Source organism: Ptychodera flava, chromosome 3, assembly GCF_041260155.1.
Source record: "Ptychodera flava strain L36383 chromosome 3, AS_Pfla_20210202, whole genome shotgun sequence".
Classification (NCBI taxonomy): Eukaryota; Metazoa; Hemichordata; class Enteropneusta; family Ptychoderidae; genus Ptychodera; species Ptychodera flava.
The window spans coordinates 47682649-47707826 of record NC_091930.1 but is presented as its reverse complement, the minus strand read 5'-3'; the positions used below and the strand labels follow the sequence as shown (position 1 = coordinate 47707826).

Here is a 25178-nt window from a genome sequence, read left to right as displayed (position 1 = left end):
AGATTTTTTTGTGAATATTACACGGAAACAGACCCTTGCTAACGTTCCTCCTTCATTTATTCTATCGAAATATTTACATCATTGGCAGGTTGAACTTTAAAGATTTCTCTCTCTCTTCCACACTTTTGAAATGTCTATGCCGTTTGGACTCGCCGGTGTCTCTCAACAACACACACAAGAGTATTCAAGAAAGGCATCTTCCATTTGTAAGATCTCTCCCCACCAACACACAACAACCATAGCCTAGTTACTTGTTTGGAAATCGTGTAAGTCATTCTTGCAAAGGTTGCAGTCTGCGCAGTACTGCAGTAGCTCAACTAGACTCGGTTCAAATATGTGATTTGATTTGGGAACGTGTATGTAGAGTGAAAGCGATGCAGGAAGTTTCACCCGAATCAGGCAGAAACTAAAGCACTACTGCGCACACTCAAAAGGTACCGCATTCGATCGCTGGGAACTCCTGACCTGGGCTGCGAAAATTTCAAATATGTTTGTATGAAATAGAGAAACTTTTGCAAATCATTTGATTTTTTAAAAGTTTGCTGACTTGAAGCAAGTCATCTATAGTTCGACTTAATGATTATATCTGGGTCGAAGTGTCCATATATTGAAGGTCAAATGGGAAAACAAATAAAAGATGGCAATCCGAGTTCAATCTGAATTGAATCTTGCTGCTTCTTCCATATGATATGTAAGCTAGTTAAAGTGAAGATAATCTATAGGAACCCCTCATTAATAGTTAGCTTGGCAGTTGGGTCATCTCTCTAACAGATCACCTGAAGCATTTGTATGTTCTGATTAACTTGACGAGTCTTGAAAGTATTATGTTTGATGATCCTGTAAACTTCATTTTATTGACTTCTCACTAGACGGACGCAAAATACCAGGCGTTCAAAGAATCTTATTCTAACATAACAGTAAACTGCCTTATTTTTCTCCGCCTATGATTTATGTCACTTCGCAGGTTTGCACTCACATCCTCTCAATTCATGAAGACACTTTAAACAACCTGAGTGTCTTGAACATAACGGACATAACAAATCTTTTTTAGTAAGGAAATTCATGGCATTCACTTTCAAACTGATTGTATTACACTTCGGCATACACCACGTCAGCGTAAAATCAGTCAATTGAAAGAAAGCCACCACGGTCATAAATCAATGAGGTGTAATTTTAAAATCGACCTGAAACAAATATTGGCGCATAATCGAGTCAGTCCGTGTTTCGTTTCGCCCCCACAAATTAAAACTTGAAAGGCTTGTGGACTCGCATGTAATGCTCGATACCGTAAAACGAAGTGAAACTATATTTTATCCACTTTTTATGATCTTTTACAGTTTGGTTTTTGCATCAACTGAACAGAAATGAATACGAGGGCCGAGGTCAGCAGATGACCGTGGTCGGTGGAATTCCGACTGTTCGGAACATGGGAAAGGTGTGTTGACTGAAATTAAAGGCGGAAATTTACTTAAGGTCAAATGGGAAAACAAATAACGAAGGCAATCCGAGATCAAAGGTTTACAGACACCTTGACCCAAACCGACTCGGTTCGAGACTAGCTCGCGATCGACCTAGTGCCATTTCCCCTAGTACAAATCGATGTCATTTAAAGATAACTCGAACCATATTTGACAGAACCTGCAGCCAACTCGGCCCGATTACAGTTTTCGATTCTCGCTAAACATTCTCGATTCTTTCGAATGATACATTCTGTTGCGAAACACAAAGTTTATGGTTCATTACCTGTCACTGCGGTGACAACAGCCTATAGTTTTGTTGATGGCATTTTACTACACGGTAAAACTAACAAATAATGATCTGGATTCGTTCATTTCCCACTTATTGATTACTCACACCTTACATTGTCAGGTCGAAGGAACGATCATGTATTTGTCAATGTTTCTATGAGAGGTTTAGGCAAGAGTTACACACCCTTTTACCATTGTCTTTCTTTCAAATAAATAGATTATAAAAATTACAAGAGTTTACGTACATTTTTTTCTAATTAGAAAAGCCAATTAGAATTATTTTATAAGATAATGTAGATGCTGTCGACATGATCATAACAGGAATTGGTGTTGACAACTGACTGCAATCAGCTGTGCTTATTGCTAATCAGCTAAAATAGTGACTGGGTAATAAATGAAAAAAGTGGAAAAACAAAAAAAAAATGAAGGAAGTGTAGTCAAGACAAAATAAATCCACACAACTCAACGATTTGGTGATAGTCTATGCGTCTAAATATACTAAATACAGTGTTCTATTTTTCAAAGAATCAATGCATTCCACCTCTTTGGTTACACTGACAGTGCTTATACATGTGGAGACGACAATCTTTGTATTGTAAGGGTGTTCCTCCGTTTGTATGCTCACATACAAGCATATTTACAAAAGTATCTTGCTACTTGATAACACCAAATTATTTACGTTATCGATACTGAACTTTTGATAATCCATCATGATTGTGTACTCGGATACTTTTACATGTCGTTAACATGGCTACATATTAGACAAACACCTTCCTCTAACTTTAAGCTACTCTTCTGATATTAATTATCGACCAGACAATACGTTTGGCTGTGAAATAATTCATTTCTATTAAACTGTTTGAGGGGTATATTATGATGAATATTTGAAAAACCAGACATTATAGTAACAGATGTGTGTAGCTCTGAAGTCTTCACACAAACGCATATAGAGCAACAAATTTGCATTCACACGTAAAGTGCACATATATATATATATATATATATATATATATATATATATATATATATATATATATATATATATATATATATATATATATATATATATATATATATCGTACTGACCTCCACTTTGATTATTCAAGTTTCCAGACAGCCCAACATATACAATTCAGTCATTCAGTTCATGAATACAACTTACCTGCGACGCAGCAACTACTTGTCTCTCAGCTTTTTCTCTTCAGAACTCCATTTGATCAGGTTGATCATTCAGAGTACATATCTATCTTGTTCAGGTTTTCTTGAGCGATGATAATCCAGAATTAAAATGACTACAACAGTATTATGGAGTGTTCGTACGTGTTGCAAGTCAGCTGCACACGGGACAAAATGTCTGCACTCCAGTAGAGAGCAAACGCAATATATAGACGTCAGTTTGGACTGTCACGTGGTCATGTTAATGATTAAATGCTTTAGTTTAGTACCAGTAACTGCACTCATAATATGAAGATATGGTCAACGATGGCGCCCTCATGAAAGTTTTATAAAATATTTATCAGTGAATTTCGAGATAAGAAAACATAAGCTTAATATTAAAAACTGCCACTGTGCTGTTCTCTAGATTGTAAAATGAGTAGAGTTTTTACGTTGTCAATTTCAAGTTCGATTTGTGCAGACGAGACCGTAATTTTCCTCTTTACCGACATCATTGGTTGAAATGACTTCGTATGACGGATGATGCTTCTCACATAAGAGTGCAACCAATAAGCTTATGAAATGTCAGTAAGATTGAGTGATGAAAATACAGTTATTTGTTTGAATTAGACAAAGGGAAAATGGTTGAAATGCGCCATAATTTTTTTATTGCAGAGCCGACACCTCATTCGGTTAGACATGGAGTCAGTATTTCGAAGTTGCTAATTGATTACAAGTTCCAGACCTACTCTGTAGCGATTAGGAAAATACCCGGATTCAGCCTAGCAAAAAGCCTATCTGTGGAACAGAGTACGGTTTATTAGTTATTATTCTCAAACTGATAGTGGAGCTCGTACTTAATTCGTATTTCTTAAAAAAATTATTATATTAAAATACCAAATATTTACATTCAGAGACGTGACATGTCGTAACCCAGAGTAATGTTAGTGGCAATGCGTCAACAAAAGTTTACTGAACAAAATCAAGCGAAGCTGCATTTGCTAATAATATGCATGCACGGCATCAAGGTGTTCGTAGCATAAGACTTTGGCCATAACATCATGGGGTGAACAAGAACATACTTATTACGCGATTTATACCCGTGTTAAAACTGTTACTTTGTCAGGGTTGTCTCCAATGGGAATACTTGACGGTTACCGACTCTCCCTTTCAACGACAGCTCAATTTCGTTTTATGACTATGAATATATAGAAATGAGTATTGATGTGCAAATAGGTAGTCATCTGATGAGATTAAAATTTCATAAACTGAAAGTGAATATTAATCGAGTTTGACTTCGAAGATTAATGTCGGATAAAAATGTTTCATCCGACATAAACGATATTCTTCTCCGGTTCGGTTAAGATTATTTGAAATGGTGTAACAGTAGTTACGGATGCGCATTTTCGCTGCCTTTTAGGGAAAGTAGATCGAGGTAAAAAACGCCTGGTAAACGAGGCTTCGAAAATGTTGCCTCACAAAGAGCGAGATACGTCAACAACCGCTGTCCCTTCTTTATCAATATCGAATGACGTTGGTGAAACATCGATTATTCTATTAAACACATTGCTGTTATTACAAAATAAGAAAATATTGTTGTCGTTATTCGGAGACACTTTCTTATTAATTGGAAGTATCACAGTAAGTGGGAACGATCAACACCGTGACTCGACAACTAAGTTTCAAGGGAGTGGGGTCGGAGCGAAACGTAAAGAATTAAGTTTTTTTTTTATCAGACAGTGAGCTTTGACATCGTCCTTTAGAAGGAGTCACTTTGTTTTATAGAAAAAGCTACATATGTTAATATGGTCCAGATAATGATAAGGGTCGTATAGCCAGGTCATATTGAACATTTCAAGGGCCATAACTCTAATTTTTGATGATCAGATCACCATTTTTGGTGTGCATAATTTCTTGTTCTACACCAAAGCATATTGAGATGTACAGTATTCAATTTGCCAACTCAGCCTGTACATCATGACCAATATTGCATTGCTATTTTGACGAGTGAATTCTGGTCCGGACTGAATTTGAATTATTGTCCGGATCGGAATTAAAATGTAAATAATAATAGTGCATTCTAAATATATAGACGCTAATTTACCAATTGTTAAAATTTCAACACGCTTTCTGGAGTAGAACAAGAATTTTATTTGACGTACAAAGTAAAACTTATGAATAAAATCATCAAAAGTTACAAGAGTTACTGGCTCTCTCAAATAGAAAACTTTACATAGAATGATATACATATTTATCGATGCAAACAGGCGCCACACATTTGACGTGTTACCTTTTCCATAGTGATTTTGACGTCAACTATTTTTTAATTTGTATAAAATACGTGAAGAACAGCTTCGGATAATTTGTTATCATGTTATAAGCTTATATTATGAACAAGATTCTTGTTGAGCGCGCGCAGCTTTGCATATTTCAGTCAGCAGAGAACATCCGTAAGTTCTGTGTTTAGCAAGTTTCTTTGTTGTTGTTGTTGTTGTTGTTGTTGTTGTTGTTGTTTTTGTTGTTGTTGTTGTTGTTTGGTGATCAAACCTACTCTTTCGACTTTATACATTGAGAACAAGTACACTTTGTACGTATTGATTGTGCTAGTTTCCTTACGTTCTTCCAGTTTTTATTAAACCGAAAGTATTTATTTGTGTGACGTATGGCGGCGCTCTATTGACCGAAAATGATTTGTTATTCCAGGCTTACATTTTCGTTCACTTACTGAATATTTCTGATCCAGAAGTTATTCTATGTTGAAATTCGAATCATCATCGGGAGCATCTTTTCTTTTCTCTTCATTTTCTTCGCAATATTATAATCATGAAAGAACCCCGGTTTGAGTCAAGAGCCAACAAACAAACAGACGAAAAATATGGCTGACTTGCATGTGGAAAATCTGCCGCGTTGGAAGTTTTCGTTTTACATCGAATTGCTGTATAGGTGAAGCAATCAGATTAGCAATACAAACTTTTATCTCTATACGGTAAGTAGTGCGATTGGTCAAGTCTTCATTTGAAACTCGATCGTACTGTCCTCTCGCATGTGATTGATTGTTGCAGGTTCCTCGATCGCAACCCAGTTTTGATCCGGGGCGACGAACATAGAAACATGATCGACAACAATGAAGCGCATGGCAATGAAACGTACTCCGTTTTAATGTCGTCGCACAGTCAGTTGATATCAGGAAAATATATTTGAATAGTCCACACGATTAAAAGTAACGTATTAAAACAGATATCTGACGCTATAAAGTTCCAGAGAATGCAGCTGTAGTGCTGTGTAGCTCGAGGTTTTTCCTGCGCCTGGGTATTCGAGTCGGACGGCAAGAGCAGTCTGACCCAAATACCCAGGCAAAACCTGAAGCTACAGCGCTGTAGCTATAGCGAATGCAGCCATCGTAGCTGCTACAGTAGCACAAGGTTGAGGGTTTGACAAAAACCTGAGACAAACCTCGACCTGCTGTTCTGTGCAGCTACAGTCACCTGTGTAGTGTAGCTGCAAAATTGTAGCGCTACGGTGAGGCGGTCGGTGATTTTTGGTTTTTGCGACTTCGCTCACCAGTAGCGCTACAAGGCCGATGGCCCTGGGGAGTATCATATAAGCGCGTCGTACTCGACCAGGCGTTTTGATGTGGAATGCAACATATTTACTGCATTTGGTCGTACCGATTTATCACTACTGAAGACTAAACAGTATACTGCACTAACTTTGTCATTTATGGGGTTTGGAATTTGTTCAAACACGACGATCGCGTTCCGAAACATTTCTGGGAGCCGTCATTACCAACTTCCGGTAATGGCGGCTCCACAAACACCGACGCCCCACGCTCAATGTTTTCAGAACGCGATCGTCGTGTTTGAACAAATTCCAAACCCCATAAATGACAAAGTTAGTGCAGTATACTGTTTAGTCTTCAGTAGTGATAAATCGGTACGACCAAATGCAGTAAATATGTTGCATTCCACATCAAAACGCCCTGGTCGAGTACGACGCGCTTATATGATACTCCCCAGGGCCATCGGCCTTGTAGCGCTACTGGTGAGCGAAGTCGCAAACACCAAAAATCACCGACGCCTCATCGTAGCGCTACAATTTTGCAGCTACTGTGTAGTGTAGCCCTGCGTACAGGTCTGTGTGTTCCCGGCGTTATACGGCCTCCACCACAGCCCTGCAACGGTTCATGGAGATGACTGGCGACAATGCGGTCCAGATCTGGACCGCAACGAAAAGACTCTTTTTTGGCCGAAATTCTGCTCTATCGGGGCAAAATCCTTTCCCTGACTACCATTACCTCCTAACCGACCCCAGAAAAGATGCGATTAACTTCTCCTAAAGTCCAAAACCGCTCGTTTTCTGAAACATATACGTACTCGACAAGTTGTTTACCCATGGAGATCGCCATTTTGAATCTCGCCAGTTATCTCTATGGACCCTTGCAGGGCTGTGGTGGAGGCCGTATAACGCCGGGAACACACAGACCTGTACGCAGGGCTACTGGGTAGTGCTGCTTTCCCTGGGTGGGTATGCTGCAGATCAGCGGTAATGCATTTCACCATTCACTCTTGTTGCCCCGAACCTCCGATGATTGCAATGGCGGGTATAAAAAAAAATTGAATTGTGCGCTAATGATACATAATTCAGCTTTTCATGCACATGAAAAGTCTTAGGAAAATGAATAACCAGCAGTTAAATAAATTTTGTGTAACCTTTCATCCCACATTCCATGTGTAAAGCTCCAGCTGTGCCTTTTAAGATTGCAATAGCTTATACCAAAATTAGGCAGCAAATAGGTTCAGCCAGGTATTTCACCAAGTCTTTGTTCAGAAGAAGATACCGCCTTTAAGTCTGAATATTCATGAAGCAGTGAAAATTATGAAGGCATACATCAACCCCTCCAGATATTCAAATTTGGTTCGACCCTATTACCAGTGTGCCCTCTAACAAAACAGATTTCATTAAACTTCTGAGTCAATTGAAAAATTTGTGAAATTTTCTTGAGTCATAATTTCCTATTCAACTGAAAATTTTCTTGCGTCACAGAGAATATTCATGAGTCATGGCGCACCTAATAGGCTTAGAGGGCACACTGCCTATTACTATAAGTTATTAGCATGAACCTGCCACATAGGTCACATGATATAATAATAAGCAATCATGGACCAACTTATTTGGTTTTAGGTAACTAGTTTTCCCATCTCTCCATGACAGGTCTGATACACTTCCTTCACCCAGTGCAATCATGAAAGTGTTCCACTTCAACCCACTCAGAATCTGCAACATTTTCACTTTTATCATGGGGCTTTTTAAACGAGCCATGTGTTTCATCAAACAGAGGAGAAACAGCGACTCTCTGCCGGTCAGTATGAACTCTATTCAAATGCCGCTGACCAGTGACTCCTCAAAACAGGATGTGCCTGGCAATGAGGTGAGTGTTATTATCAGTCTGTTTACACTGCCCAAATTTGCCCAAATGTTTCAGTTTTTTCACTGATGAATATGTTGCCATGAGAAGAGGATGATTCCTGGATAAGCCACTTTCATTTCCCCAAATCATGATTCTTTTTTCACAACAATTGTGATGGTTTAACCCTTTACCTGCTGGATAGTATTACTTCCCTATCTGCCAAGTCATAGTTAAAAGCAGTATATTAACCAAAACCATGTATTTTCACACACTTGGCTTGGTATGTTATAGCAGCTTTAGTCTGTAAAAATCATGTTTACAGTATCTCTGTCTTCAGGGACCTTCAAATCTTCAAGTCTTTGTTAAAATGCACCATATGGGACATGTTTTGCTTCACTGGTTTTAACCAACTTGATCTGATGGTGAAATATGAACTTGGCAGGAAAAGGGTCAATGGTATCTTAAAAGTGAGAAGTACAGTACCTTATTGCAAAAAGATATTCAATCAAAGCTTTGTGTGTACGACCGTGATGCATAAAGTTGATTGTGGACATCTTTGCAATTTCTTTGTCCTTTATGGTAATTTCTTGATGAAACAGTGGTTGGAATCATACAAAAGTGCAGTGTGATAAGAATGAAAGACAAAGAAATTTAACATTTTTGGATCAATATCAAGTATTACCTCAGGGTTTTACATGACGCGCATTTCTGCGTCCTTTACGCATAAAACCGGACGCAGGACCCCTCAAAAACTGAACTACGCGTCCCTTCGGACGCAGAAATATCTGTTGCTGGTGTATATTTTGTGAGCTGCTGAACACGCAAAACACATCCCAGTAAACCTTACCGACCCCATACTTTAATGGAATGCTCCGTAGTGCATTAGCCTCCACTGTTTGATGACCAATGGTACCCGCGGAAACAAAATTTACTACGGTAAAAAGTGACTTTCAAAATGTAAAATGATTCTTAATTAGTCGATTTGTTGTTTGCGGCGATCAACACATGTTTATGGCGGGTCGTATCAAACACCCAAAACAAGCCGATCTGCGAAAGTTTTTCGGAAGCACGATGCCAGGTTGGTCGAGGCCGAAACAGCAGCTACGGCATGCGATACTGATACATCAGGTCCCCGGCCAAGTCAGCAAAATTACGAACATTCAACAGAAGTTGGCTCGATAGATTTAAATGGCTTCGATATTCTGAAGAGCGAAACGTCATGGAATGAGATGTATGTTTGAAAGCGAATGTTACATGCCCGTCCACGGAAGGTTGTTCTAATTTTCAACATTCAACTCTCACTCGTCATCAGGACTCGAAAAGTCATCTCACAAGTGTTAAAATCCTAAGCGTGAGGTCACAATTTACTACTGCTCGCAAATCTGCAGAGGACCGGCAGTTGCAGGGTAAGAGTAACGAACTCGAGGCGTACGCTGCACAATTACGTACTGTTTATCTGATCGCTAAACGTGACCTTCCATGCAATGTATTCACTGACATCATGCATCTACAGAATCTGAACGGCTTAGACATTGAATATTATAAACGTCCTCCGATAGTTATGGAGTTTGAAGAGTGTATTCAACGTGTGATCGAAGTCCCTGATTGATAGCATACATGCAAATCTTAGTGATTTCATCGGCCTATAATGTTGGATGAGACTTGTGAACATAACCGTTCATAAGAAACTTGCCATATATGTTCGATATATTCAGAATGGCGAGGCGAATGTTTCTTTCCTCGGTAACCAGCAAATTACAGATGCCACTACTGCAGGGATCGAAAACGCCTTGATTGAATTTTTGACTTGGAAAGAAATCTGTGACGCGGCCGTAGACAAAATATATTGACTAGGAACAGACCGGGCGGCCGTTTTTGAACGGGTACGGGTTGGGTGCAAAATTAAAGCCAGAAATCCCAACCTTGTTCAAGTGCATTGTGTTGCACATCGATTGAATCTTGCTGCTTCTCAAGCAGGCAGAGATATTGAATATTGCAAAGAATATCATAATATAATCCATTCATTGTATAAATACTTTAATGACTCTAGTGTGAGATATGACAAACTTAGAGAAATTCAAACTCTGTTGAATTGGAAGGCAAAACAAATTACTCAGCCTACATCTGTTCGCTGGTTGTCGGTTGAATCAGCTGTCAAGATGATTTTCATCAGTTTTGAGCCAGTTGCTTTGGCACTTGCAAGTGACAAAAAAGGGGGAAAGGCTGATCGGCTGTTGAAATTTGTCTCCAATTCATTGTTTCTGCTATTCACCGCCTTATTGATTGATGTCCTTACTGTGATTGGAATTTTGAGCCTTTTACATTTCACAAAGATTCTGTCAACCTATCCCATAAAGTGTTCAGTCTACTAAGGGCACATTGAATACAATGACTAATGATTCACACACTGTCAGAGAAGTCTTTAATGATTTGGGTGATGTTCCTGGCAATGGTCAGAAAGACACATACAAAAACATTCGAATCACTTACAATCAGCCACTCAGACAGAGGTTCTGTACTGTGAGAGAAATTATATCAACAAACTGCTGCAGTATTTAGATAGCAGATTTCAAAATGATGAGATGAATATTCTGGAATGTTTTGATGTAATTCTAAACCCACACAGATATCCTGAAAATTTGGCCAACCTACCTGACTATGGGGTCAACCAGCTTGATCAACTGTTGAATCATTATACAATACACCAGGTATTGATGCTGATAGAGCTAGGGCACACTTTCTGTTTTACAAACACTTCACATATATAGGGACGCACTGAATTTTGATATGTATATCAAGCTGTTGCCAACTGATTTTACAGAGGAGTATCCTGATTTTGCCATTCTTGCTAAAATTGCTCTTGTCATACCAGCGTCCTCTGCCCCATGTGAGAGGGCTTTTCAGTACAAAATGCCATCAAACAGAGGGCAAAAAATACCGTAGACTCAATCCTCAAAGGCTTAATAGACTAATGTTCATCAAACTGGTTGGCCCCATCATAGATGATTTTGACTTCATGAACACTGCTAGGTTATTTGCTGAAGGAGCTGTTGGAAGAGTGTGAACTCAAACCTACTGGACTTGCTAGGTGAATGCCATTCAGAGTATTAAATTACTTACCTTCTTGTCAATTTGACAAATTTGAATACTTGTTCAAATTTCACAACATTGTGAACTTGTCATTAAAGTTATGAGATCATTTTAATCATGAATAGTGTTCTTTGAATTGATCAATGAGGGCCCTGAGCAGTATGAACTAGAATTTTCATGTAAGAATTATTTTAAGAAATGTGCAACCATTTGCCGTGTGTTATAACACTAATTGAACACAGTGAAGACCATGGCATGGATAAACAATAAAATATTCTTTTGAAATAAATTGGGACCCCCATATTTTGATGTAGGACTCCCATTTTCTAACACCAGGGGTCCCAGGGACTCTCAAAAGTAAAAAGTGATGTAAAACCCTGATACATATGAACATTTTTTCACAAATACATGTAATTTTATTCATAAGAGGCTGTAAGCTTTCTGTATGGTTACAATATGCATAAACATTAACCGTCATCCTTTGGAATGAAAGTATGCATTGTAATATTGCATGTGAAATTATAAATTGTGAATTTAATTTGTCATATGGGTCCAAAATTAAATTTTGTGAACAACAAGACCATTTGATTACAAGAGGATGAAGACAAGTTGAAAAATCACACCACTGAATGAAAGTCATCAAGAAACTTGCTGTTGTTGGAAGGCAACAAACTCAGTGTTTTCAACAGCCTGGAAAATCAGAGGGCCAGTCAATTTACATGACAACACAAACGTAAAATATATTCTTTTGTTTGGTTGTTAACATATGAATAGATTGCTCGAAAAGCAGAGGGGTGGCAGCTGGCCAACCCCTCAAAATCCACATATGGAGGACCCTCCAACTGGTGTATGAAAAACGTTGTGGATCTTATTAGTAAGCTTAACCAAAGTCAATTTTCGTCACCTTCATAAATATACCCCAGTCAAATTTTTTTCAGATTTTTACCAAAATTTTGAAAAAAAAAACTAGCCAATGGAATATGATGTCACCTTTGTCCAAAATTAAGAAAAGACACAGAAAAAATTCATAAAAATTGGTAAATTCTTGCACTAAAATTTTGGTGGGAAAAATTACAGCACTCAAAGGGTTAATAGATGTGGCGACAATGCTTTAGTATGATACTCTATGCTGTAAAGGAGACTGACATCCAACATGAATAGAAACTGTACTGTCCCCTCATTCTCAAAAGAGTCACTTTAAATTGAAACTCCATTAGAATGATATATGTAATAAATTATTTTTTTTCAGCCAGCAGAATTGCAAGACTGGGATGACTGGGGCAGCGGTGGTGGTCCAACCAGTATCAGGGTTGACCCAGGTCATCACTCAGGTCATCACCCAGGTCATCACCATGCCAACCATCAACAGACAGCAGAGGAAGAGCCAGAGATTGATTTCTTCACAGACATGGCTCCTAGGATAAAGAAACCTGTAAGTTACACATTGTGCATCAAATCGTAACTCTTGATAATTTGTTCTTTTCGTCAACACCAATTGTTTCTTTGTCAATGCCATATGGCGTTCAGCAAAGTAGTGCAACCTTTTATAGTGTGATATTGTTAACGATCAGAATAGATTTTGCATGAGTTCTACATGTATTCTCATCCATTCAAATATTTGTAATAATTACATATTACATTACTAATTCATCATCCATGCATTCTATGCCTGTGTTGCCATTCTTCTATTGTTTAGAGTGTACCGATATGAACCTAGATTTTAACATGTTTAAGTACGAATCATATTTTCACAGTAAGCAGAACTACTTACAGCTAGGTGTTGGGTTCAGCTGAGTCATGATCGTTGTGTATTGTCAGGTATCATGGCAATTGCATAGATTTACAAGCACACATTTACTAAAAATACATTCATACATTTAAAATTTGCGAGTATCATGGCCAACACCTGTCATGACTTGAGTGTTTTGCATGTTTTGTAGAGTACATGTATAGAGTAAAGTGCATTATGGGAGAATGGCTTGTCTGTTTGCCAGTTTTTCCAGTGACAACTTTTATGACATAGAGAGTATAAGCAACAATCAATTAACAAAATCCAACAATTTAACACAAGTGAAAATATAGCACAGAGTGAGTGCATACATGTATATGGTCCAGATTTGTACAATGATTCTTAGTGGCAGTGACAGTTTTCTTGGAAGTTTCAGTGTAATATGTTTGTGTATAGAATTCTACATATTAGGACCTCAGGTAGTCAACTTTTCAAGTTGTTCAGACAAGTTATTGACCTTTTAGGCAAGCCAGCAACAAAATATATAATAAGACAGTGTGAATATATTTGAAATATTTTATTTGTAATACACATTAAAGCAGACACCATCAAATTTCAAATTGAAGTACTGACAATAATATACACTCACTTCACATGTCGGCTACTCTGTCCCACACACTCTCACAAAGTCTCATTCTAATGTAGTAAATTTGCCATAATAAGCAGACCGTCCAACTGATAACCACAACATGTATACACTGGTTGTAGTCATTGATGTATAAGAAATTGTTATGCTATGACAAAGCCTGATCACTGTCCACTGCAGCACTCAAAAACAGCTGATTATGAGCAGGAAGTGTGTATCAGAACACAACGTTGGACAACATATCTGTAGTGAAGGCTTTAAATATTTTCATAAAAGGGAAACTATCCACAATTTCCTCTCCAACCTATACTTTACTCTTACTGTCACTCTGAAATCTATGATGAAAGTCTTTCAAATAGTGGAAAACTATGTTGACAGCTCAGTTGAATTGAATTTGCTCGCAGTGAAGACAACCCCTTCCGTGAAGTTGTATAGCCCCTCCCCATCTCCCCAATGTGGAATAATATCAATAAGTGACACAGTCACCAACATCTCCATGTCAATCAACAATATGTGTTTATAGATATATCCAGAAGCAAGTAGGGATGACTTCTATCAATTTGGATGCAAATTTCTGAATTTTCATTTCATTGAAAACAGTTGCCGGTAAAATACCCATGTATGATAAAGGACAATTTTACAAAGTTTAGTCAGTGTCATATATTCTCGTGATATGCCAGGGTTTTGAGTCACCGCTGCACAACTGATCAAATGTCATTTAATAATAGTCTCTAAGTATACTTCATCATATGTATATGTACACGTAATACATCTATATGCATGTATATGATGATATCATGTATATGATGTACAGAATAGGTTTGCATGCCAAAGTCTGGGTGTATCAACATGATATGGAGCATAGACTAGGTTAACGTACCTTATATGAACAGGAAAAATGTCAAATGATGGGTTTTCTTGCATTGATGACAAGTTGTTGCTACAGATCCCTTCTGAAATTACAAAGCCTACCAAATTGTCTGATGTGTAGTCATCCAATACTAGTAAGCCAGATTGAGATCAAAGTTTGTGGATTTAAATTGTTAAGATACCTTCCTGGAACATTGGCAAAATCTGTCTCTATTTGAGTAAAATAAAGAATTTCTACACATTAGCCATATGCGGCTGTACACAAAGCAGTAAGGTCATGTCATGCTAGAGCTGTGTGTCATATTGGCTCAGAGAGTATGCAGCTACATATCAGTTCACTTGACACAAATATTATAGATGTGAGAAAATGGAAAAAAATGTTGATGTTCCAGAATTTCCTCATCACAGTACAATCATTTGTGAGGATGTGTTGTATTTTCTAACAAAATTTGTATGTCATCATTGGTACAATGTAGGTCATGATAAGGAAGAAAGTTGAAACAACAGACAACACTGCACCAGGGATGTCCAACAGACTTGCCATGGACAGTGAGATCATCACACCAGCTTCAGTAAGTACACACACATAGAAATGCTGACTCATTGCTGGTTGCCATGTGTTGCGACTTTATACTGCAGTAGGAGTTATAACAAATGTTGATAATGTGTGTGTCATCTGTTTCCATCTGTTACACTGTCATCTGTATGGTTGAAAAATATCTCACTATCTCACTGTATATCTGTCTGTTACACTGTCATCTGTATGGTTGAAAAATATCTCACTATCTCACAGTATATCTGTCTGTTACACTGTCATCTGTATGGTTGAAAAATATCTCACTATCTCACAGTATATCTGTCTGTTACACTGTCATCTGTATGGTTGAAAAATATCTCACTATCTCACAGTATATCTGTTTCCATCTGTTACACTGTCATCTGTATGGTTGAAAAATATCTCACTATCTCACTGTATATCTGTGCATAGGTGAGCGTCACACTTTGTATATATTTACACATGAGTGCACATACGGTATATCAGTGTTCTCCACAGCTTGGAGAAACAGAGGGGCAGCCAGTCTACAAAACAATACTCAATTTGCATATTCTTTTGTGATGAAAATGCATTTTTTTGTACAGTTATTAACATATTTATTGATTGCCTCAAAATACAAAGGAGTGGATTTCATAGTGTTTGTACATACATACAAGGTTCTCTACAAGGGGAAAGTTAAGGGTGGGCCGTCTACATACAAACATGTACTGTATCTGTATACATATACATAAAGACACAGTTACAGCATGTACTGTGTGTAACATGTCTTTTTGTCTGCTCTAACATGTTCTCTCTCTGGTCAGTAATTCAACAATGGTAAAGTACTGATCACACTTTGAACACATCTGTTTGATTTAGGAAGTGTTGAACAGTGGTTCACATGTACCTCTGTGAGCTTTGTACACACACGTGACAAATTATATCCATACTTTGTGTTTGACAAATTGCAAATACAATGTGAGCTGATTTTCAGCCTTTGAGATACTTGTTGAAAGAAGTTCAAGTTCAAATACCATTCTTGTATTGACAAGGCAAAGGGGCAGTGCTAAAATGAAACTAGTTGTATATCGGGGATAGTTACTCAATTCTGTAAGATATCTCCATTCTCAGAACCTTAATCTACATACATATGCATTGAACACACTGCCAGGCTTGCTATGTGTCAAAGCAATGTAAGCTGGTCACCCCCAACTTCCCCGTAAACTGCTCCAAAACCACTGTTGACAACAATAGGTTTGAGCCAAACCATAGCAGTGAAAGGGTTAATCAGTTTGCATAAATCTGACAATAATCTGATGTATTGCAGTTACAATGCTCTAACATTATAACTTGTGTAATTTTTTGTTCACACTGGATCAGATTCTTGCACACACATTCAACACAAACTTCACCTGATTGCACATGGAATAGTCCACTGAATCTGTTATAAACAATGGGACTGAAACAAAGTTGTCACAAAATGGGTAAGTTACAGTTCAAGGCAAAACTAACGCACCATCCAGGCACACCTTGGGCTCACCTCAGGCATGGCCAAGTCTCGTCTCGGTCACACCAGAGACACGTCTCAGACTACACAGGCATGCCTTTTGGTGCATTAGCTCTGAATTGAACTGTACATTTACTGTCATCACGTTTAGGTGTGAAAAATTTCTCATCTGTCCTTTGCAGGGTGAGCTTGGCACATGGGATGAGAGCGAAGCCAACGCCTGGGAAGACGAAACCATCAACAGCGTGTCCACCTGGGAAGTAGAGCAGGCAATCAAGGAGAAGCGGAACCAGGAACGGGAAAGGAGAGCCCTGGAACAGCAACGGAAAAAGATGGAAAGGGAGGCACAGAGAATGATGAAGAAAGAAAGCGGGAAACTGGCGATGAAGTTGTCGTGAGGATTTGTGACTAAGTCAGCCATGAGAACGAACAAACTTTTGTCGGACGATGATGCCCCTCGTATGTGACTTTATGCAAATCTACGTATATATGAAGAAATAGACTTCACTGTATCCATGTGTGGATTGCATAAAACATAAACGCTTAATCACATTTCATGTCGTGATACAGTATGTCAGTATATGTTCCCTGGTATGGAATAAAAAAGACAATAACATGGGACATTGTCAGCGATTAACAATTTTACATGCTGCTGCAAGTATACAGAGTACTGGACGAACATTTTTTATGTCAGCGAGAATAGTAAAACTAAAATGTAGGAATGTGTATCTGGGAATCGTGTCAGAGTTATTGCCAGAATGATTTTACTCAAAGTGTTAATATTATCCTGTCATGTGAATACTTACGTGAACTTTTAACCTTCTAACCTTTGAACTCACCTTTGAATGCAGAGAACATTTGATTTGATATTTCGTGGGTTTATTGGTATACTGACTGCAAACTCTGGTTACCGGCATAATTCAATGTTTACCCCGTGTCTGCAAAATTTCAGAAGTGATTAAAATTATCACTCTGGTACACTCCATAGTGAATTCCCTAAATCTGTTTTATCAGTTTGTCTTCTGCCAGGGTTATTTTTGCATTTTAATGCTAAAGTGTTGGTGACTTACAAAACAAAGATCATTGTACATGTGTATCCTCCAAGTTATGCCTTGATTTTGGTGACTGTTGTCTAAATGATGCAATTCTGTATCAACTGTCATGATGAATAAGTCTTTGAGACTGACATTGTCCAATGACATCTCTTGTTACAATGTTGCTGATGTCTTCTACGTGAGCATAGCGTATCATTTGTGACACTTACTCTGTTTGGTCACTCTGATGGGGACACTTGTGAAGTACAAGCAGTTTGTCAGTAGTCTTGAAATTATCCTGAATACATCGCCATACTGGACATTTTACAGGTTAAAGTAGTCGCGCCTCAAAAAAGACATTTAAAATTTTAATCAAACTTTCCTCAAGCAAACTTTCAACTGTTCTCTTTCAAAGTCAAAAAGTCACTATGCAAATTTTGGTACTAGAGAAACAAGTTGCCCAAAATTTCCCAGTGTTTGAAATTCAAAATGGCCACCGTCCCTATGTTGTTTGCCTCTTTAGAGAAAAATAAAAATTCCCCAATTTTCACAAACTAAGCCAGTGAACACTTCATTTACACAAAAGCTTCAAAGTAAGCCCCTGCAAGTGGAAGGCTAAAAGCATATTGTACATTTTTGAAATTCCCAATATCTGTCCCCGAATCGCATTCTACCTGAACACCGCTCTGCGTAGTCTTGCGTTGACTGTAAATGTCCCTTTTGCTGTTCGTGTTGCCATACATGGTTATTTATTACGTATTCTAAGCGAGTGTTTTATGTGCTGTAGGCACGAGGTGCATTCATCCTCCGAATGTTGTGTCACGACAGAGCAAAGATAAAAAGCCAACAAACTGGTTCAGTCAGTTGTAACTTTTTTAGGTACATTCCTTAGAATAGGACCTCAACATTGTGAAATGGAGGGGTGGAAGGATGAAGGGTATGCATGTTTAGGTGAATTAGTGACTAAAACAAGAGTTCAGAACCAGAAAGTCTCTGGCATATTTGTAGGGGTGAAAATTGCATGAAAGTTTGAAAGTATAGTTGATAGGGACAAAAAATTAATATGCAAATTAAAGCAGACATAAGGGCTGGTCTTCCTGTCAAGACAAAGTGTAATTGGGAGCATCGTCGCAAGATGCATCGTGCTTGTTGCTCAAAGTGAATCATAATTTTGTGTAACTTGTTGAGGGTTTATTGTTATGTTATATCAAGTCTGTAGAAATGCTTTCCAAACTGTCAGCTGCAGACAAACCTTGTACTGCATAGCCCAGTACTGTACATACCAAGCTTAATTTTATGACAGGCATCATGTGTTCCAATTCTCTCATGACAACAATTATGTATGTTCCTGTTCAATTATGATATCGTTACTGTCTATTGTACACTGGTAGTTATATAGTAAAGGGCCAGTAATGTGAACTTTTGATTATTTTTTCCTTTAGTTTTATTTTGTATGTTGATTGCAACTTGTTAATCTATTCCTAAAAGAACGTTGAAATAGCCACTATTTAGCTCATCCACATAGCGCTATATGTGTAAAATGCATTGTTATTGTTTACATTGAATTCTAGTCTGTGCCAGAATTCATTTGTCGACAATAACAGCGCACTTTAACCCTTTTCCTGCCAAGTCCATATTTCACCACCAGGTCAAGATGATTAAAATTAATGAAACACAACGTATTCCATATGATTTATTTTAACATAATACTGTACATTTGAAGGCTGTTGAAAACATAATACTGTAAACTTAATTTTTTTTGGACAAAAGATGCTATAACATACCAAGCCAAGCGGGTGAAAATACATCATGTTTTGGCTCAATACCGCTTTTTACTGACTTGGCTGATGGGGAAGTAATACAGTTATTACTGTCTGGCAGGAAAAGGGTTAATAAACACGTACAGGCCGAGTTGATAAGCTGAATACTGTGTATCTCAACATGTTTTGGGGAGTAACGCAAGAAATTATAGTTGACATTAAAAACAAAAATGGTGAAAAGATCATGAAAAGTCAGTAATAATTTCCCTCGATCAAGGTGTCAGTTGAGATGAGATTTATAGGGTTCTATTAGACTAGCCTTTGTTTGACTTGCCTAGTCCAGAGAGCAAATTTTGCGCAACCAATCATAGAGGGATACTTTCCAAGCTTACTGTCTATAGTTCTGTACTTAGCTGTCTCTATCAGCAATAGTGAATTTGTCATCCTGAAGTAAAGGGACATGAAAGCATTTGTTCAAACAGTAGATGTCAACTACTTTTCTGTGTTCAATCAACCCTCCTCACATCAAAACTAGACTGACTCTCAGAGTGGCAAGACTACTTTTTAGGCAAGGCTTTTAAATACTAGGCCTTGGCCAGGCTGTAGCACAACTCAACATTATCATGGAGGACATATTTTTATTCACCATGAAAAATGCCACTTTCTGCCACATGGAAGATGTAGCTTAGCATTCTCTAGGTTTACTTGTGTCTGTGTCACTGAACTCTGTATTACTTGTGAAGCTGAACCCTGTGCGGGGTCAAAGGTCACCTTTGGGGTCAGAGTTCAAAGGATGTGAGAGATTTGCCAAGAACATGTCAGTTCAACCCCATCACTTGACATAGAGAGAAAAACTCTTGCATACAACAAAGGAATAAAATCAAACCATAATTTCTTGTATCTTATATAACTGCATGTGAACAGCTGTACTGACAAATTGCAAGCCTTAGGACATGAATGATGATTCAAGGTCTTGTTTACATTTGCATCATGAGTTGTCAACAATTGGCAATTTGATGGTTGATTGTTAGAAGGTATGATATAGACTTGACTAACTTTTTTTAGTAGATTGTGAAATAATTGTACATTCAGAGGTCCCTAATACATTACTCAGTCAAAATATGTTGTTTGATGTTGTCAGGGCTGATACTCAGAATATCCATTGTCAAAGATTCTTCCAAAGCGATCTTGCAAATATTTTATACCAATAAACACCTTGACCAGGATCTCTCATTCAACAAACTGTCATGTCCCTAAGCATGTGCACCAATAACAGATACCTGGCATTGTTATCTAATTTTTTTTGTCCCCAGTGCAGATTGGACAAACTCTTGTGGCACCATTTCTGAAGTTCCATGTCATCAATGAGAGATTGGTATTTCTCAGACTGATATTGTAGTATTCAGTCATTTGAACGCAGCATGTGCGCCCTCGCATGACTGAATTTTTCAGTCCGGGTAGACTGCACTGCAGTTCTTACTATTCACACAGGTATGGTGGATCAGGGTATATATTGACACAATTGTTTTATAGAAGGTGAATGTAAACCAGTGGATTTACATTTTAAACTTTTTGGTTTTTGTTTTTTTTGGTTTTTTTGTTTGTTTTTTTTTTGGGGGGGGGTTTGGTGGGGGGGGGATGTAGAGGCTAGCCAATGCTTAGTGAGCCTCAGCTAGTGAAAAATGCCAATACAACTGTTCTAACACACATTTAGGCAACATTTTCCAGACTTGGTACACCCAAGAGATGTGATGGTGGTTCAAATAATCCCATTTGTACAAAGGCATACAGAGAAATGCACCTTCTCTGCACGTTTGTGCGTGTGGTTTTGTTTGTACCGCGGTCCTTTCAAATTCTGGGTTTTACCAATGTCTGTCTTTGGAACAGCTGCCTTTGGATCTTGTTCTCTCATTGCAGAAACTCCAATGGATTTGCTCTCTTATCAAGCATTTTCATTGGTAGAAATTTATCTGTGATGTCATTCAGTGCAAGTTACAAATCACGTCAATATCGGTTTGTTTGTTTTTTGTTTGTTTGTTTTTAGGAGGCAATTTGACAAGTGAGAACAATCAGCACATGAACAATTTGTAAAACTGGCATTGTTAACTCTCAAATTATGCGATATTTCACAAAATTCTAAATCAATCTGCCAGCTCTGTGTAGGAAAACATTGTCAGCTCCCTTGTCACATAATCTTTTACAACAAAATATTTTATTGTGACCTGCTTGAAGTAAATCCAGTCTTAACTCTGCTGCATGTGACATAGTTTGTCTCCTGTGTAGATTGTCTCTTGATAAAACTAGCTGTCAGGATTTTCAGGGAAATTACAGATAAACTGTGAATTTAATTTAACCATGTCCTTCTTATTGGTTAAACAGGACAATATCCTTTGTAGGACTGATCTGTAGCCATGAAACGGGACTTGCTACATGTTTGCTGTGGGTGAAGAGGGAAATGTTATTTCCTCTTGTCAGTACAATAAACAGTCCTGGTTTATATGACCTGGAAAACCAAATAAAATTTGGAGTGTCATGTGTTTTATTGAGTGGTATATAGTATGTCTTTTAATTATCTGGTATGTAAGTGTCATAGAGACATACTAGACCCTAAACACTCACAGTGGGAAGTAGATACGCGTCAAAAATATTTTCAAGCTGGTTTATATGGTCAAGCCTTTCAAGGTTTATAGTTCTGAGGTACAACATGTCCACGGTGGTCAGGACTGTACATCGTGTGCGTGATGTGATGCTACTGTAATAAATGATTTTTCTACCCTGCGTAACAGAGTTTTTTCGGGGGGGGGGGGGGGGGGTTGACAGTAACTTTTCAAGCGAACATGAGAGAAAAGCTTATGCGGCGACTCCAGATAGTACAACATGCGTGAAGATGAGAAACAAGAGTCTGTTACCCTCTTTGTCTTTATGAAAACAAACTAACCTACAAACTAACCTGACCTAGTGTATGTCAGAGTGTGATTGTTGAATGATTGTAACCAAGGATAAACCAACATTTTGAAATTTGACATTGAACCTCTCCCATCACAGGGAACATTTAGGGAAGTATGAAAAAGTAACAATTTATTCACATCAGCATCCACAAAATGTAGCGTGCGAGTTTGTGTCCAGCGGTCCACGCGGAAAAAAAATATACGTTCCCTAGCCGGGAATCGAACCCGGGCCTTGTGGGTGAAAGCCACATATCCTAGCCACTAGACCACTAGGGATTGTTATAAAGATAATCGTTAACAATGTATATATACTGTTAATAAAATATAAAATACGCTTACTTAAGGTTATTTCAGTGAAGATAGAATCATACAACAGTGGGTGGGGAAAATACAGAAGCTTTGTATTGTACACTATTGTATTTTGTCAAATGGAATTCGGTGTTACTCGTCTTTTCGATAGCACCCGCAGCCGACGCATCCGCCACACAAATATCTCAGCTCACCTGGCACGGTAGGGGGAGTGAAAACAACAATGAGGGGCATTGAATAATTATTTCTTGCAATCTACCCACACTAGCCCTGCGTACGATGCTGTATATTCCCGGCGTTGTACGGCCGGCAGCCGTGGGGGCAAGTCGTAAGCTAGGGCCGCTAACAGTTACACGCCCGGCGTCCGTATAACGCGGGGAACATAGCCGGTAGCCCAGGCCTACAGCATCGTACGCAGCAGTGTGGGTAGATTGTAAGAAATATGCACGCTGTGAATGTATGTAAAACACATCCTGATCATAATACCTAGACACCATCTCTGCTCTGCATCCAGCTTTCTGTCATTTTCACTGGAAAAATTCACATTTTCAGTGTCAAATGAAGTTAGGAAGCCGGCCGTCATTATTTACGCCGGGGGGGGGGGGGTCACTCAAAAATTGAAGGCTACAAGGGGATTGCTCAAAATGTGGAGAGATAGAAGGGGGTTACTCAATTTCTGGTGCGACACTTCTCAGATTCCACTATTGCACACATCAATTTCTCAAAAATTTTGGGTTGTTCTCACAGTTTTACTTAATGGAAAAAAAATAAAAACACGTCTCAGATTGCTCCTGACTGCACATTGCACATCAATTTCTCAATATTTTCCACGCAAGATACTGGACACTCCCCTCTTACACTTTCCTCCTCAGCCTCTCGCGTGTTCTCCCCCTACCCCCATCTACCCTGTCAGACACCCTAGTGAAAACTGTCATGATACCCATCCAAATTAAACAATACTATATAGTTGGATACTGGTTGTAGCTTGAGCTTTTATATCAGTTTCTATATTTTGTTTTGAGTTTGAATTTCATATTGTTGGTTTCACCTTTTTCAACCGTCATGAGATAAATCGATGATATTTTACCAGGGTACTACCAGGATTTATAAATGTTTTACTTTTGCAGTATTTTTATACATTTTTACAGATAACTGTATTGATATTTAACTTTTCCAACGGGGAGTCAGTCAAAATGTCCGTGTTAGAGAGGGGAGTTACTCAGATTTCTCGTAGTTGGCGGGAGGGTGTACCCCGGGGGGGTACTCACAATTTCGGAGTTTCCGACCCCCAGGCCTTAAATGGCAGCTCCCTTACTTTGACTCTAGGAGCATTGATGGCGCCATTTCTCTATCGGTATACCAAAGACACATTTGAATTACTGGCAGATCCAGCAAATGTTCCTTTGTTCAATTATTCTGATGGCAAGACACGTAAAAGACCCAAAACAATACAACAACAGCAACTTGCATTGGATTGTGGGGAAGGTCACGGTGAATTTGATGATGTTGAAACATGCACCTTTACAGGGTCACCGTGCAGGTAGGCCTACAGAGAAACTGGTCTGTGCGTTTATGGTGTAACCTGACCGTGCGCAGTCGGCAAAACAAGTAAGCTTATTATTTATATTTTGACCCTTTGGCAGTGAGCACCAAACCCGACTGTGGTTATCAGCCAGCGGCCCCCCCCCCCTCCCCACCTTGATAGGGTTGTTTCGGATTCTCATCCAGTATTTCTTGATGTAGCACGTGACGTGTGTTTCGTTTTTATTTTTTGTCCAATTACCGATCTCAGTGTTAAACCAAATAAGAAATCTTTACGTCATGATGCAATGGTTTTTCGGACACCTTGCATGATATGATTACGTGATAATGCACTGTTTAGAAATGTGCCTGTGTGCTACTATGTAAAAAATTTTAAAATTGCATTTCCTGCCTTGAATAACGTACCTTGCCTGTGAGATTTCTTCACAACTATTTTAAAGTGTCTATGCCATGCCTAAAACAACTTTTAAATCATCTCTATGCCTTGGAGATAAGTTCTACCTATATCTGACATTGAGAGTTGCGCGCTGTAGATAGTTAAAGCAAGTGAAGTTGCATGTGGGTGTTTCCCCAAAGCCAGGTCGGTCGACTTTTTTCACCTTTCCGATCGAGGTTCACACGACGGTTTATTCACACCTCTAAAGCTCTCCTTTAGAATAGGTGTGAATTGCGAGGCATTCTGTTTACACAATGACCATACCGCTGTACATTAGCCATGTTTGTGACAGGTGAGCTTGCACGATTTCAACTACTAGTAGTTTGTGTAATTCGATATCTATCCAGTCAGTAGCAACTTTCTTTCGTTCCTGGGATGAAATACAAGTAAGAGTTCTCCCCAGAGAGTTTTAGAGTACCGGGGTCGATATTCTATTTTTTGCCGATATCTTATCAACCAGCC

The 25178-nt window shown here is 38.5% G+C and overlaps 2 protein-coding genes and 1 non-coding gene across 4 annotated transcripts in view; 1 reads left to right on the top strand and 2 right to left on the bottom strand.

The window, feature by feature from the left end:
• Window positions 1-3170, bottom strand: part of LOC139130163 (uncharacterized) — a 180009-nt gene extending 176839 nt beyond the window's left edge. For both annotated transcript variants that reach the window (XM_070695897.1, XM_070695898.1), the window contains exon 1: window positions 2911-3170. The gene's annotated coding sequence lies outside the window, so the exon portion shown is untranslated. The remainder of the gene's footprint in view (window positions 1-2910) is intronic.
• A 2594-nt stretch (window positions 3171-5764) lies between these two features.
• LOC139130159 (receptor-binding cancer antigen expressed on SiSo cells-like) lies at window positions 5765-17688 on the top strand. Its single transcript, XM_070695893.1, has 5 exons — window positions 5765-5889; window positions 8115-8331; window positions 12650-12832; window positions 15122-15217; window positions 16870-17688. The coding sequence occupies exons 1-5, from the start codon at window positions 5792-5794 to the stop codon at window positions 17083-17085; spliced, it is 810 nt and encodes a 269-aa protein (XP_070551994.1). The 5' UTR covers window positions 5765-5791; the 3' UTR covers window positions 17086-17688.
• A 4945-nt stretch (window positions 17689-22633) lies between these two features.
• Trnae-uuc (transfer RNA glutamic acid (anticodon UUC)) lies at window positions 22634-22705 on the bottom strand. Its single transcript has one exon. It is a non-coding gene; the product is annotated as a tRNA-Glu (tRNA).
• Between the last annotated feature and the right edge of the window lie 2473 nt (window positions 22706-25178).

Excerpts from the sequence above, each read along its gene's own strand:
- LOC139130159 (XM_070695893.1), top strand. The coding sequence starts at position 5,792 with ATGTGGAAAATCTGCCGCGTTGGAAGTTTTCGTTTTACATCGAATTGC. Across the intron at positions 5,890-8,114 it reads CAAACTTTTATCTCTATACG|GTCTGATACACTTCCTTCAC; the intron begins GTAAGTAGTGCG and ends TCTCCATGACAG. Across the intron at positions 15,218-16,869 it reads AGATCATCACACCAGCTTCA|GGTGAGCTTGGCACATGGGA; the intron begins GTAAGTACACAC and ends TGTCCTTTGCAG.